At 45.9% G+C, this 13,578-nt stretch overlaps 2 protein-coding genes across 2 annotated transcripts in view; one reads left to right on the forward strand and one right to left on the reverse strand.

The window, feature by feature from the left end:
• Positions 1-4,771: 4,771 nt before the first annotated feature.
• On the reverse strand, positions 4,772-12,762 carry gpank1 (G patch domain and ankyrin repeats 1). The gene is made up of 3 exons (XM_068009150.1): positions 12,682-12,762; positions 10,464-11,112; positions 4,772-6,167 (listed from the first exon to the last, which is right to left on the reverse strand). The coding sequence occupies exons 2-3, from the start codon at positions 11,039-11,041 to the stop codon at positions 5,714-5,716; spliced, it is 1,032 nt and encodes a 343-aa protein (XP_067865251.1). The 5' UTR covers positions 11,042-11,112; positions 12,682-12,762; the 3' UTR covers positions 4,772-5,713.
• An 89-nt stretch (positions 12,763-12,851) lies between these two features.
• The window catches only part of vps52 (VPS52 subunit of GARP complex), a 108,176-nt gene continuing 107,449 nt past the window's right edge, over positions 12,852-13,578 (forward strand). The window contains exon 1 of the mRNA XM_068009343.1: positions 12,852-12,970. Within this exon, the coding sequence (XP_067865444.1) occupies positions 12,878-12,970 (93 nt within the window). The 5' untranslated portion in view covers positions 12,852-12,877. The remainder of the gene's footprint in view (positions 12,971-13,578) is intronic.

A 13,578-nucleotide genomic window follows, 5' to 3' on the forward strand; every position in this document is an offset into this window, starting at 1 on the left:
AAATTTCTCATCTCGGTTCTAAATGGTATACCCCGTATCCTGAGACTGCGACTCCTGGTTTTGGACTCCCCAGCTATCGGGAACATCCTCCCTGCATATAGCCTGTCTAGTCCTGCTGGAATTTTCTAAGTTTCTATGAGATCCCCTCTCATTCTTCGAAACTCGAGTGAATATAGGCCGAGTTGACACAATCTCTCCTCGTACGTCAATCCTGCCATCCCAGGAATCAGCCTACTAAATCTTCTTTGTATTCCCTCCATGGCAAGAACATCTTTCCGCTGATAAGGAGACCAAAACTGTACACAATATTCCAGATAATAAAAGCAAAATACTGCGGATGCTGGAAATCTGAAATAAAAACAAGAAATGCTGGAACCACTCAGCAGGTCTGGCAGCATCTGTGAAAAGAGAAGCAGAGTTAACGTTTCGGGTCAGTGACCCTTCTTCAGAACTGATAAATATTAGAAAAGTCACAGGTTATAAGCAAGTGAGGTGGGGGGGGGGGGCAACAGAGGAGAAGGTGCAGATTGGACCAGGCCACATAGCTGACCAAAAGGTCATGGAGCAAAGGCAAACAATATGTTAATGGTGTGTTGAAAGACAAAGCATTAGTACAGATTAGGTGTTAATACACTGAATATTGAACCGCAGCAAGTGCAAACCTGAAAAAAAAAACCCCAGATATATTCCAGATATGGTCTCACCAAGGCCCTGTATAACTGCAGTAAGACATCCTTGCTCCTGTACTCAAATCCTTTTGCAATGAAGACCAACACTGTTCTTAAGGAAGTGGCCCTAGAAATAGCGGATACTTTGGTGGTCATCTTCCAAGATTCTATAGACTCTGTAACAGTTCCTACAGATTGGAGGGTAGCTAATGTAACCCCACTATTTAAAAAGGGAGGTAGAGAGAAAACAGTGAATTATAGACCAGTCAGCCTGACGTCGGTAGTGGGAAAATTCTAGAGTCCATTCTCAAAGATTTTAAAGCAGAGCACTTGGAGAACAGTGGTAGAATCAGACAGAGTCAGCATGGATTTTCGAAAGGGAAATCATGCTTGACAAATCTACTAGAATTCTTCGAAAATGTAACGAGTAGAGTTGATGAGGGGGAGCCAGTGGATGTGGTTTATTTGGACTTTCAGAAGGCGTTCGACAAAGTCCCACATAAGAGATTAGTATGTAAAATTAAATCGCATGGGATTGGCGGTAGTGTATTGCGATGGATATAAAATTGGTTGGCAGACAGGAAACAAAGTAGGAATAAACGGGTCTTTTTCCAAATGGCAGGCAGTGACTAGTGAAGTACCGCAGAGATCGGTGCTAGGACCCCAGCTATTCACAATATACATTAATGATTCAGATGAGGGAACGAAATGTAATATCTCCAAATTTGCAGATGACACAAAACTGGGTGGGAGGGTGAGTTGTGAGGAGGATGCAGAGAGGCTTCAGGGTGATTTGGACAAGTTGAGTGAGTGGGCTAATGCATGGCAGATGCAATATAATGTGGATAAATGTAAGGTTATCCACTTTGGTAGCAAAAACAGGAAGGCAAATTATCTGAACGGCTATAAACTGAGAGAGGGAAATATGCAACGAGACCTGGGTGTTCTCGTACACCAGTCGCTGAAGGTAAGCATGCAGGTGCAACAGGCGGCAAAAAAAGGCAAATGGTATGTTGGCCTTCATAGCGGAAGGATTAGAGTACAGGAGCAGGGATGTCTTGCTGCAATTATACAGGGCCTCGGTGAGGCCACACCTGGAATATTGTGTGCAGTTTCGGTCTCCTTATCTGAGGAAGGATGTTCTTGCTATAGAGGGAGTGCAGTGAAAGTTTACCAGACTGATTCCTGGGATGGCGGGACTGACGTATGAGGGGAGATTGAGTTAGGATTATATCTGCTGGAGTTCAGAAGAGTGAGGGGAGATCTCATAGAAACCTATAAAATTCTAACAGGACTTGACAGGGTAGAGGCAGGAAGGATGTTCCCAATGGTGGGGAAATCCAGAATCAGGAGTCATAATCCCAGGATACAGGGTAAACCTTTCAGGACTGAGATGAGGAGAAATTTCTTCACCCAGAGAGTGGTGAACCTGTGGAATTCGCTACCACAGAAAGCAGTTGAGGCCAAAACATTGTATGTTTTGAAGAAGGAGTTAGATATAGCTCTTGGGGCGAAAGGGATCAAAGGGTATGGGGGGAAAGCAGGAACAGGTTACTGAGTTGGATGATCAGCCATGATCATAATGAATGACGGAGCAGGCTCGAAGGGTCGATTGGCCAACTCCTGCTCCTATTTCTATACCATTCGCCTTCCTAACTGCTTGCTGCACCTGACTGCTTTCAGCGACTGGCATACAAGGACACCCAGGTCTCGTTGCACCTCCCCCTTTCCCAAACTATCACCATTCAGATAATCTGCCTCTCTGTTTTTGCTACCAAAGTGGATTATCTCACATTTATCCACATTATACTGCATCTGCTGTGCATTTGCTCAATTACCCAACTTGTCCAAATCACATTGGAGCCTCTTTGCATCCTCGTCACAGCTCACAGTACTCCAGCTGTGGCCGAACTAGTGTTTTATACAGCTCCATCATAACCTCCCTGCTGTTATACTCTATGTCTCAGCTAATAAAGGCAAGTATCCCATATGCCTTCCTAACCACCTCATCTCCCTGTGCTGCTACCTTCAGTGATCTATGGACAAGTACACCAAGGTCCCTCTAACCCTCTGTACTTCCTAGGGTCCTACCATCCATTGTATATTCCCTTGCCTTGTTAGTCCTCCCAAAATGCATCATCTCACACTTCTCAGGATTAAATTCCATTTGCCACTGCTCCGCCCATCTTACCAGCCCATCTATATCGTCCTGTAATCTAAGGCTTTCCTCCTCACTATTTACGGCACCACCAATTTTCGTGTCATCTGCAATCTTACTCCTACATTCACGTCTAAATCATTAATGTACACTACAAACAGCAAGGGTCCCAGCACCGATCCCTGTGGTACACCACTGGTCACAGGCTTCCACTCGCAAAAACAACCCTCGACCATCTGCCTCCTGCCACTAAGCCAATTTTGGATCCAATTTGCCAAATTGCCCTGGATCCCACGGGCTCTTACCTTCTTAACCAATCTCCCATGCCTTACTGAAGTCCATGTTGACCACATCAACTGCTTTACCCTCATTTTGTACATTTAGTCACCGCCTCGAAAAATTCAATCAAGTTCGTTAGAGGCGATCTCCCCCTGACAAAGCCATGCTGACTATCCCTGATTAATCCCTGCCTCTCCAAGTGGAGATTAATCCTGTCCCTCACATTTTTTTCCAATACTTTCCCTACCACTGATGATAGACTCACCGGCCTGTAATTACCTGGTTTATCCCTGCTACATTGTACACCGAGATCCTCACTCAGCTTCTTTCAGCCCTTATTGCACAATCACTGATTATCTCCTGAGTCACATTCTGATCATCAACATTATGTTAAGTTCTGAGAGACTTCTGCTGATCGAAGCCTCTATGAATCCAGACACGTTAACATTTGCAGGTTTTCCTTTTTCCCATCTGGGCGTTGAGCAGAACGCTGAAAGATAAAATCTGGCCGCAAAAATTATCTCCTTACAGAACCCGCTTGATTTTCATTCCATTGAAATTAATGGTTCCAAAATCCGACAGATTCTATCAGAGGCATGTGATCCTCCTCGCTGGTGCTTACTGTATGTGCTTTGCCCTTTCAATAAAGACAAAATTCTACCAGCATAAAAGCTATCAAGAATTGTTCAGTTTGGACACAACTATGATCTCATCCTAAAACGTACAATGCTAATTTTTAACTTAACACTCAAGCTACTGAATGCAGTAATTCGTGATGGAGGTACGTTTGTTGCTGGATTGTTCCTGCCATCAAACGCTAAGTAGCAGTGATTTACAAGAAAGGGAAATTCAACCTGAACAATCAACAATCTAACCTATTGATCTATACACAACAGTTGCATAACTGAAACACAAAGAAATTCTGGAAATACTCAGCAGGTCTGGCAGCATCTGTGGAGAGAGAAGCAGAGTTAACGTTTCAGGTCAGTGACCCTTCTTCAGAACTAGCAGATATTAGAAATGCGAAAGGTTATATGCAAGTAAAGCGGGGGAAGGGCAAAAGATAACAAAGAAGAAGGTGTAGATAGGACAGGGTCACAGAGAATAACTGACCAGAAGGTCATGGAGCAAAGGCAAACAATATGTTAATGGTGTGACGAAAGACAAAGCGTTAGTACAGAGAGGGTGTGAATGGACTGAAAACTGAGTCGCCTGGCCCCAAGCACAAATATGAAAAAAAGTGGGTAGGCACAGTAGAAACAAACAAAAATAAAACTAACACAAAAAAGAAAAAAACCCTTTACATTTCTAATATTTGCCAGTTCTGAAGAAGGGTCACTGATCTGAAACGTTAACTCTGCTTCTGAGTATTTCCAGCATTTCTTGTTTGTGTTTCAGATTTCCGGCATCTGCAGTATTTTACTTTTATTTTAGTTGACGAATTGAAATGCATTTTGTTTTACAGTTTACAGCTAATCCCTGTATTAGCAACTGAAGCTCAGAGATGGGGGAAGTTTTTTTAAAATTGTATTCCGACTTGACCACTTGTGCTATAATGGAAAATTCCAACTCATGACAGCAATGCTACCACCTGCTAAAGCAAAAGTAACAAGTACAGTGATATACTTCCAGATAAGAAAACAGACGTCATTAAAATGTTTCTTTTGTTAGTTTTATACTTCTCTTTAGATGAGCATACAAACATACGAATGAGGAGGAGTAGGCCACTCGGCCCCTCGAGCCTGCTCCTCCATTCAATAAGATCATGGCTAATCTGATTGTAACCTCAACTCCACATTCCCGCCTACCCCCGATAACCTTTCATCCCTCAACTTACCCAGACTCTACCTCTCCGTTGAAAATATTCAAAGACCCAGCTTCCACCACCTTTTGAAGAAAAGTCCCAAAGACTCTCAGCCTCAGAGAAAAAAATTTCTCCTCGTGTCTTAAATGAGTGACCCCTTATTTTTAAACAGTGACCCCCTAGTTCTAGATTCTCCCACAAGGGGCAACATCTTTTCCACATCCACCCGGTCAAGACCCCTCAGGATCTTGTCTGAAAGCAGCCAAGCCATTCTATAAAACAGCAGAACAAAAGGACGTATGCATCACCTGCAGTAAAAGCCAGCCAAGCTCAGAAAACAGACATGCGTTTACATAGCACAGTATCAGATTTTTCTTTAGGCACCATTATGCACTTTAATAACTCTGAAATGCAGTTACCACATTGTTCACACAAAAAGATATCGCAAACAATAATGAAAAGATTGGCCAGTTAACTTAAATGTTTGATTGAGAGAGAACATTAACCCAGGAAATGGAAAGCTCCCTGCTCTTCAAAAAGTTGCACAGACCTTTCAGCATGCACTGACAGACCAGGCTATGGTTTAACACATCAGCCACAGCGACAGCATCACTCCCTCATGACAGCACTGCAGTATCAGCCTGGATTATATGCTCAAGTCCTGGAATGGGGCTCCAATATTCCGATTGGGAAGTGAGAATGTCCACTAAGCCAAGAGGAGACCCAGAACCACATTAATGATCACCGAAGACTTTTCAATGGGCATGAAACACTTTTTAAATTGTTGTATCTCACAATCAGTTCTTAAAGGTTCATGTAAATCCTCAGATCTTTCTCCCATGCTTTCTCCTTTGCCTCTCTCCTGCGTTCTTCCTTTCTGCTGATTGTAGCAGCCTTCTGCACTCGACATTTTGGAATTTTTGGTGGTTTCACTGCTTCAGAATCATTGGCATTGAAGTGGGTGACTTTCGGCTTCAAGTCTCTCTGGAATCCTAGACCCTTCTGATCCCTCTTGAGTACAGTCTTTACTGGAAACTTTTGCCCCTTTCCAGCAGGTCCCAGACCGGTTTCCTTGTTCCAACCTTCCTTCAACATCATCTTGAAGCCAACATTACTTTCTGGAATGAAGTAATATGTCGGCGCTGGCTTATCACTCTTACTGAACAAGTGTAATGTCGACCTCTCGTGCTGTTCGATGCTGTCTTCCTGGTATTCCACTTCACAAACCTGGCAGAATTTCCTCTGCAGTGGCCTCACCCTGCAAGTACAAGAGCAGTCCACTTTTATTTCAAAATTATGCATACTGAACAGTGCCCACTTTTCAAACGAGACACAAGTTGCTTTTTATATGAAAGCTCTGTAAATAAGGCAGGCTGGCCTCTGACTGTAACATTGTAATAGAGACCAGGTTATTTATGCACCTTGCAAGGCACACACAGTGCTGCCTACAGTGAGAAGACACTGGCCAACACAGGCCTGCAATTTTCAGTCTGGGTAGGTTGACCATTCGTATGCCAGTCTGGCTCGAGGACCCTGCGTGCCCTGTGCAGGCCAGGAATGTATTTTATTCAGCACTGGCTCCTAATCAATGAAAGTCTGCTGCCAGAAAACTGAAGTCACATAACAGATTTTTTTGACAACTGTGTTTCTGTAAGCTTGGTCACACACTGCTGCACCCACGGAGGTTTCACCCGATATTAGTGATTCCAAATTATCAGCAGCTAAAACACATTACAGAATCACTTCAAACGAAACACAGTATGTGTACGGTCTCGAAGAGTGAGAATAATCAGATTTTAACATCTGCGAACATTGAGCCATATGCCAACGGTACTGAAGGGTTTTTTTTTTTACTATAAAGATAGTCACAACCCTTTTTCTTATAATACTTGCCATCACTAGCAGATTGACCACTTTACACAAGATGGTCATTCAATAAATATCAATGGAACACAAATTAGCAGCAATATCCAAATCCCCTCTTCTGAAGGTGCTGGTCCTCATCAGAGTACAGTTCCAGAGAAAGCTGCAGTGTGACCACCATTTCAGTATCAATACAGTACCAGTATTAAAGCACTGCATTACACTGGACTTTCTACATCTCACTTTTCCCAATAGGAAAGGTTGCTGGTCTCAGCTGTCATCCAGGAAAGGTGCAAGTCACGAGGGGGAAAAAAAAACAGAGGAAGATTCAGTGCAGCCGATCCTTAGAAAGCTCAGCTGCACAGAATCGAGAGTTCCTGTCTGAGTAGTGGGTTGACATTGAGTGGGGCATTCGTATTCAGTGGGAGCAGAGTGGCCTCCCTACTGCAGCCCAGGGAAGCAGCAGACCAGTGCTCCATCCTCTGTATAGTGAGTTGGTGTTCAGTGAGGTACTGGTGTCGAGTGGAAGTGCAGTGGTAACCCGCCCCCAACGAGATGGCAGCCTTGGTTAGATTAATGACATTAAAAAAAAGTCTTCATTATAGAAACAACCCACAGCATGATATAAAAATAGCAGAGGAAATGCATTGCTCGGCACAGAAGAGGAGACTCTCGTCTTATGTAGTACTTTGCAAAAACTAGCCTTTTTAAAAAATTCATTCATGGGATGTGGGCGTCGCTGGCCAGGCCAGCATTTATTGCCCATCCCTAATTGCCCTCGAGAAGGTGGTGAGCTGCCTTCTTGAACCGCTGCAGTCCATGTGGGGTAGGTACACCCACAGTGCTGTTAGGAAGGGAGTTCCAGGATTTTGACCCAGCGACAGTGAAGGAATGGCGATATAGTTCCAAGTCAGGATGGTGTGTGACTTAGAGGGATCTTGCAGGTGGTGATGTTCCCATGTATTTGCTGCCCTTGTCCTTCTAGTTGGTAGAGGTCGCGGGTTTGGAAGGTGCTGTCCAAGGAGCCTTGGTGCATTGCTGCAGTGCATCTTGTAGATGGTGCACACTGCTACCACTGTGTGTCGGTGGTGGAGGGAGTGAATGTTTGTAGATGGGATGCCAATCAAGCGGGCCGCTTTGTCCTGGATGATGTCGATCTTCTTGAGTGTTGTTGGAGCTGCACCCATCCAGGCAAGTGGAGAGTATTCCATCACACTCCTGACTTGTGCCTTGTAGATGATGGACAGGCTTTGGGGAGTCAGGAGGTGAGTTACTCATCTCAGGATTCCTAGCCTCTGACCTGCTCTTGTAGCCACTGTATTTATATGGCTACTCCTGTTCAGTTTCTGGTCAATGGCAGCCCCTAGGATGTTGATAGTGGGGGATTCAGCGATGGTCATGCCATTGAATATCAAGGGGAGATGGTTAGATTCTCTCTTGTTGGAGATGGTCATTGCCTGGCACTTGTGTGGAGCGAATGTTACTTGCCACTTTTCAGCTCAAGCCTGGATATTGTCCAGGTCTTGCTGCATTTCTATACGGACTGCTTCAGTATCTGAGGAGTTGCGAATGGTGCTGAACATTGTGCAATCATCAGCGAACATCCCCACTTCTGACCTTATGATTGAAGGAAGGTCATTGATGAAGCAGCTGAAGATGGTTGGGCCCAGGACACGACCCTGAGGAACTCCTGCAGTGATGTCCTGGAGCTCAGATGATTGACCTCCAACAACCACAACCATCTTCCTTTGCGCTAGGTATGACTCCAGCCAGCGGAGGGTTTTCCCCAATTCCCATTGACTCCAGTTTTGGTAGGGCTCCTTTATGCCATACTGGGTCAAAGGCTGCCTTGATATGAAGGGCAGTCACTCTCACCTCACCTCTTGAGTTCAGCTCTTTTGTCCATGTTTGAACCAAGCTGTAATGAGGTCAGGAGCTGAGTGGCCCTGGCAGAACCCAAACTGAGCATCACTGAGCAGGTTATTGCTAAGCAAGTGCCGCTTGATGGCACTGTTGATGACACCTTCCATCACTTTACTGATGATTGAGTGTAGACTGATGGGGCGGTAATTGGCCGGGTTGGACTTGTCCTGCTTTTTGTGTACAGGACATACCTGGGCAATTTTGCACATTGCTGGGTATATGCCAGTGTTGTAGCTGTACTGGAACAGCTTGGCTAGGGGCGCAGCAAGTTCTGGAGCATAGTTCTTCAGTACTATTGCTGGAATATTGTCAGGGCCCATAGCCTTTGCAGTATCCGGATCATCAACTCAGCACTTCTGGCTGAAGATTGTTGCAAATGCTTCAGCCTTATCTTTTGCACTGATGTGCTGGGCTCCCCCATCATTGAGGATGGGGATATTTGTGGAGCCATCTCCTCCAGTTAGTTGTTTAATTGTCCAGCACCATTCACAGCTGGATATGGCAGGACTGCAGAGCTTAGATCTGATCCATTGGTTCTGGGATTGATCTGTTGGTTCTGGGATCGCTTAGCTCTGACTATCACATGCTGCTTACGAAGTTTGGCACGCAGATAATCCTGTGTTGTAGCTTCACCAGGTTGACACCTCATTTTGAGGTATGCCTGGTGCTGCTCCTGGCATGCCCTCCTGCATTCTACATTGAACCAGGGTTGGTCTCCTGGCTTGATGGTAATGGTAGAGTGGGGGGATATGCTGGGTCATGAGGTTACAGATTGTGGTTGAGTACAATTCTGCTGCTGCTGATGGCCCACAGCGCCTCATGGATGCCCAGTTTTGCATTGCTAGATCTGTTTGAAATCTATCCCATTTAGTACAGTGATAGTGCCACACAACACAATGGAGGGTATCCTCAATGTGAAGGTGGGACTTCGTCTCCACAAGGACAGTGCGGTGGTCACGCTTACCAATACAGTCATGGATTCGTGCCACGTGCAAAACCGCCTGCTTGGGCATCAATTCCCGATGAAAACTGTTTAGTATTTATAAAGGAGCACCTGCCACATCATGATTGTTTCTGCAGTTAGATTAGATTAGAGATACAGCACTGAAACAGGCCCTTCGGCCCACCGAGTCTGTGCCGACCATCAACCACCCATTTATACTAATCCCATATTCCTACCAAACATCCCCACCTGTCTCTATATTTCCCTACCACCTACCTATACTAGTGACAATTTATAATGGCCAATTTACCTACCAACCTGCAAGTCTTTTGGCTTGTGGGAGGAAACCGGAGCACCCGGAGAAAACCCACGCAGACACAGGGAGAACTTGCAAACTCCACACAGGCAGTACCCAGAATCGAACCCGGGTCCCTGCAGCTGTGAGGCTGCAGTGCTAACCACTGCGCCACTGTGCTGCCACTGACAAGAGTTTGGGCCCTGCACGAAACCACAATCTCTGTGACTACTCTGTCTGAAGCCTGGTATTGTCTTTGTATTCAGATATTGGCTAGCTGTTCTCTATCCCTGGTATGTTGTTGAATACTCAGTGGGGGAAAACAGAGAGAGAGAGAAACACAAGTCGGGACATCTCTTACCTTGAGTGACAACCTTCAGAAGAGGAGCAGGGCTGGTGGGGTAGGGTAAAATAACAGTGTCACATCCAACATTTGGAATATCACAGACACTGGCTTCTACCTTACCCTATGGTGGCATCCTGTACCAGAACAAAGAGTGCTGAACCACCGATCTGTTTTAAACCCTTACCTTTGTTCTTGCTTTTCTCCTTGTTGAGTGTGAAATTCTTCAAGAGCGGTGACGATCTCTGAATGCCCAGCTTGTCTGGCCAAATCCAATGCATCTCGACCCTTGGAATCGCAAACTCCAATCCATGCAGCCCCACGATTCAATAAGTACCGTACCACCTCTGCCTGACCATTGTATGCTGCACACATCATAGCAGTCCAGTAATAACTATCCCGGAAATTGATATTACATGTTACTGTCTCCACCAACCTTCGAAGCATTTTCAGGTCCCCATTTTGAGCACACTTCAGCATCAGATGTCCATTCCTCTCTACTGCTTCAGGCAGGCCGTTTGCATTTTGTTGCTCATTGGTGCTCTCAGTCCGTGCCTTCCAACGAACAACTTTACGTTTTCGAATTGAACTTGTACCTGCCTCACTACTCGATGCAAGAAGGCTCTCATAGAAATTCTTCACCTCCTCTCCATTCAAAACTCCATTTTCACAACTGGATGAGAGAGATTTCCGACGTTCACCGTTTTCCCATGTGTCGGCTTTATCTTTGGCTCGGGTAAAAGTGATGAGACGCATGTGATTCATTCCATCGAATGTTCTTGGACTACAGTTCTGTGAAATGGGAATTCAGCTTTTTGTTGCAGGAGGTCCCATAACTTGCCAAAAATGCATAAAGGAAAACAAAGTTAGGAATAAATGGTAATTTTTTCACAAATTACAAAGCAATAAACAGCAAAAGCAATTTTTGTTTTTTTACAAAAATTACAAAGCTCGACGAGATGCTTTGCTGCACTTGAGCACATTTCCTAATGACATGTTCAAACAGCTAGCAAAGCCCTGGGAGCTGGTCACCAGCTGACACTCTCCACTGAGGAAAAATGCACATCACTGAAACCAATTTTCTTCCTCCACGATTCACATCTGTCGAATGGAAAGAACAACAATTTTGCAAAAACTACGAGGCAACATCATTTAAGAGGGCAGTTCCAGCCCATGCAGAAAAAATTGGGGGAAAAATATTTTGACTATGTCAGACAAAATACAGATTCCAATCCAATATGTGTCACATATGTAATGTGATATAGCTATTTGGATTTAGAAATGTATTCCACTGTACAATAGATGATTTCAAAAGGAAATTGGATGGGCACTTGAGGGAAATAAACTTGCAGGGCTACGGGGAGCAAGCAGGAGAAAGGGACTGACTGGATTGCTCTGCAGAGAACCGGCATGGACTCAATGTGCTGAATGGACACCTTCTGTACCGTAACAACCCTATGACTCGAAACAATACAATAAGTACAGCTCCACAAATTTACAACAAGATAGACCTTTAACATAAAAGTAAAAGATAAAAAATGACAATTGGTGATTGAGTTCAGTATTGAGGTTTGCAGAGTGTTAATGTAATCATGTTGACAATCTTGGATAATGGGAATAAAAATGCTGGTAGTAGAACAGACACAGGATTAAAATCAGACTTTCCACCCTGAGGAAAGTTTTCAACAGTGAAAATTCAGCCAATGTAGCTGAACCTTTAGACTATTTTATGCCCCCAGTCACAAACATCTCATTTACAAGAACAAACCTGCATTTATTTGACATCGTTACATTCTGAGTGTGATCCAAACACTTTATTTATTTTTTTATTTATTTTATTTAGAGATACAGCGCTGAAACAGGCCCTTCGGCCCACCGAGTCTTTGCCGACCATCAACCACCCATTTATACCAATCCTACATTAATCCCATATTCCTACCACATCCACACCATTCTCCTACCGTCTAAATGGGTGGTTAATGGTCGGCACAGACTCGGTGGGCTGAAGGGCCTGTTTCAGTGCTGTATCTCTAAATCTAAAAAAATCTAAATTTTACTGGCATTTCTGCTCCACTCGAGCCTCCTTCTGCTTTTCCTCATCTCAGTCGATCACTGTAACCCTCTCTGTCCTTCTCCCTCATATGCTTGTCTAGATTCCCCTTAAATACCTCTGTACTATTTACTTCACCCACTCCCTATAACAGTGAGCTCCACCTCCTCACCACTCGGCAGCTAAAGAGGTTTCTTCTCAATTCCCTGATGGATTTCTTGCTGACGATCTGTGATTCTATACCCTGAAAAAGTAAACAATTCCCTCGGTGTCAACTCGATCAAAACCTTACATAACATCCAATACCCAGATTAGGCCGTGAAAAATTAAGCTTTGCAACTGATTTAAAGCAAACCTTATGAAGGGAGGGCAACGGCAAACCACTTCCAGCGCCGCTGTCAACTTGGGTCGATGACCCCGCCCGCGGGGATGCCGGGAAAGAGCATGCGCGCGCGGTGGATGCCGGGAAAGGGCTGGGGCGCGGTGGATGCCGGGAAAGGGCCGGGGCGCGGGGGATGCCGGGAGTTGTAGTTCCCTGTTCATAACCGTTTATGGCGATGGCGGCGGTTGTTGTTGGTGTCGGCGGCTCGGTGGCGGAGCAGCGCAGGGAGGCGGCGATCAGCTCCATCTACAGCGCTGAGGAGGTGAGACAGAGAGATGTGATAATGAGTAGTGATGTTGATTGAGGGATAAATACTGGCTCCAGATTCCCCTCATTCTCCTAAACCGGCCCCGGAGGCTAAACTGCACCTCGCACCACCGACAGTGTGGCACTCCCTCAGTACCGACCCTCCGACAGTGCGGCACTCCCTCAGTACCGACCCTCCGACAGAGCGGCACTCCCTCTGTACCGACCCTCCGACAGTGTGGCACTTCCTCTGTACCGACCCTCCGACAGTGTGGCACTCCCTCTGTACCGACCCTCCGACAGTGTGGCACTCCCTCTGTACCGACCCTCCGACAGTGTGGCACTCCCTCTGTACCGACCCTCCGACAGTGTGGCACTCCCTCTGTACCGACCCTCCGACAGTGTGGCACTCCCTCTGTACCGACCCTCCGACAGTGTGGCGCTCCCTCAGTGTGGACCCTCCGGCAGCGCGGCGCTGCCTCAGTCCGGGCCCTCCGGCAGCGCGGCGCTCCCTCAGTGCGGACCCTCCGGCAGCGCGGCGCTCCCTCAGTGCGGACCCTCCGGCAGCGCGGCGCTCCCTCAGTGCGGACCCTCCGGCAGCGCGGCGCTCCCTCAGTGCGGACC

The sequence above is a fragment of the Heterodontus francisci genome, chromosome 29 (assembly GCF_036365525.1).
Source record: "Heterodontus francisci isolate sHetFra1 chromosome 29, sHetFra1.hap1, whole genome shotgun sequence".
Lineage (NCBI taxonomy): Eukaryota > Metazoa > Chordata > Chondrichthyes > Heterodontiformes > Heterodontidae > Heterodontus > Heterodontus francisci.

Bases quoted from the DNA above. Each gene is read 5' to 3' on its own strand.
- gpank1 (XM_068009150.1), bottom strand. From the start codon at position 11,041: ATGAATCACATGCGTCTCATCACTTTTACCCGAGCCAAAGATAAAGCC. The intron at 6,168-10,463 runs GTAAGGGTTTAA...TTGTACTTGCAG, and splicing joins GGAGAAAAGCAAGAACAAAG to GGTGAGGCCACTGCAGAGGA.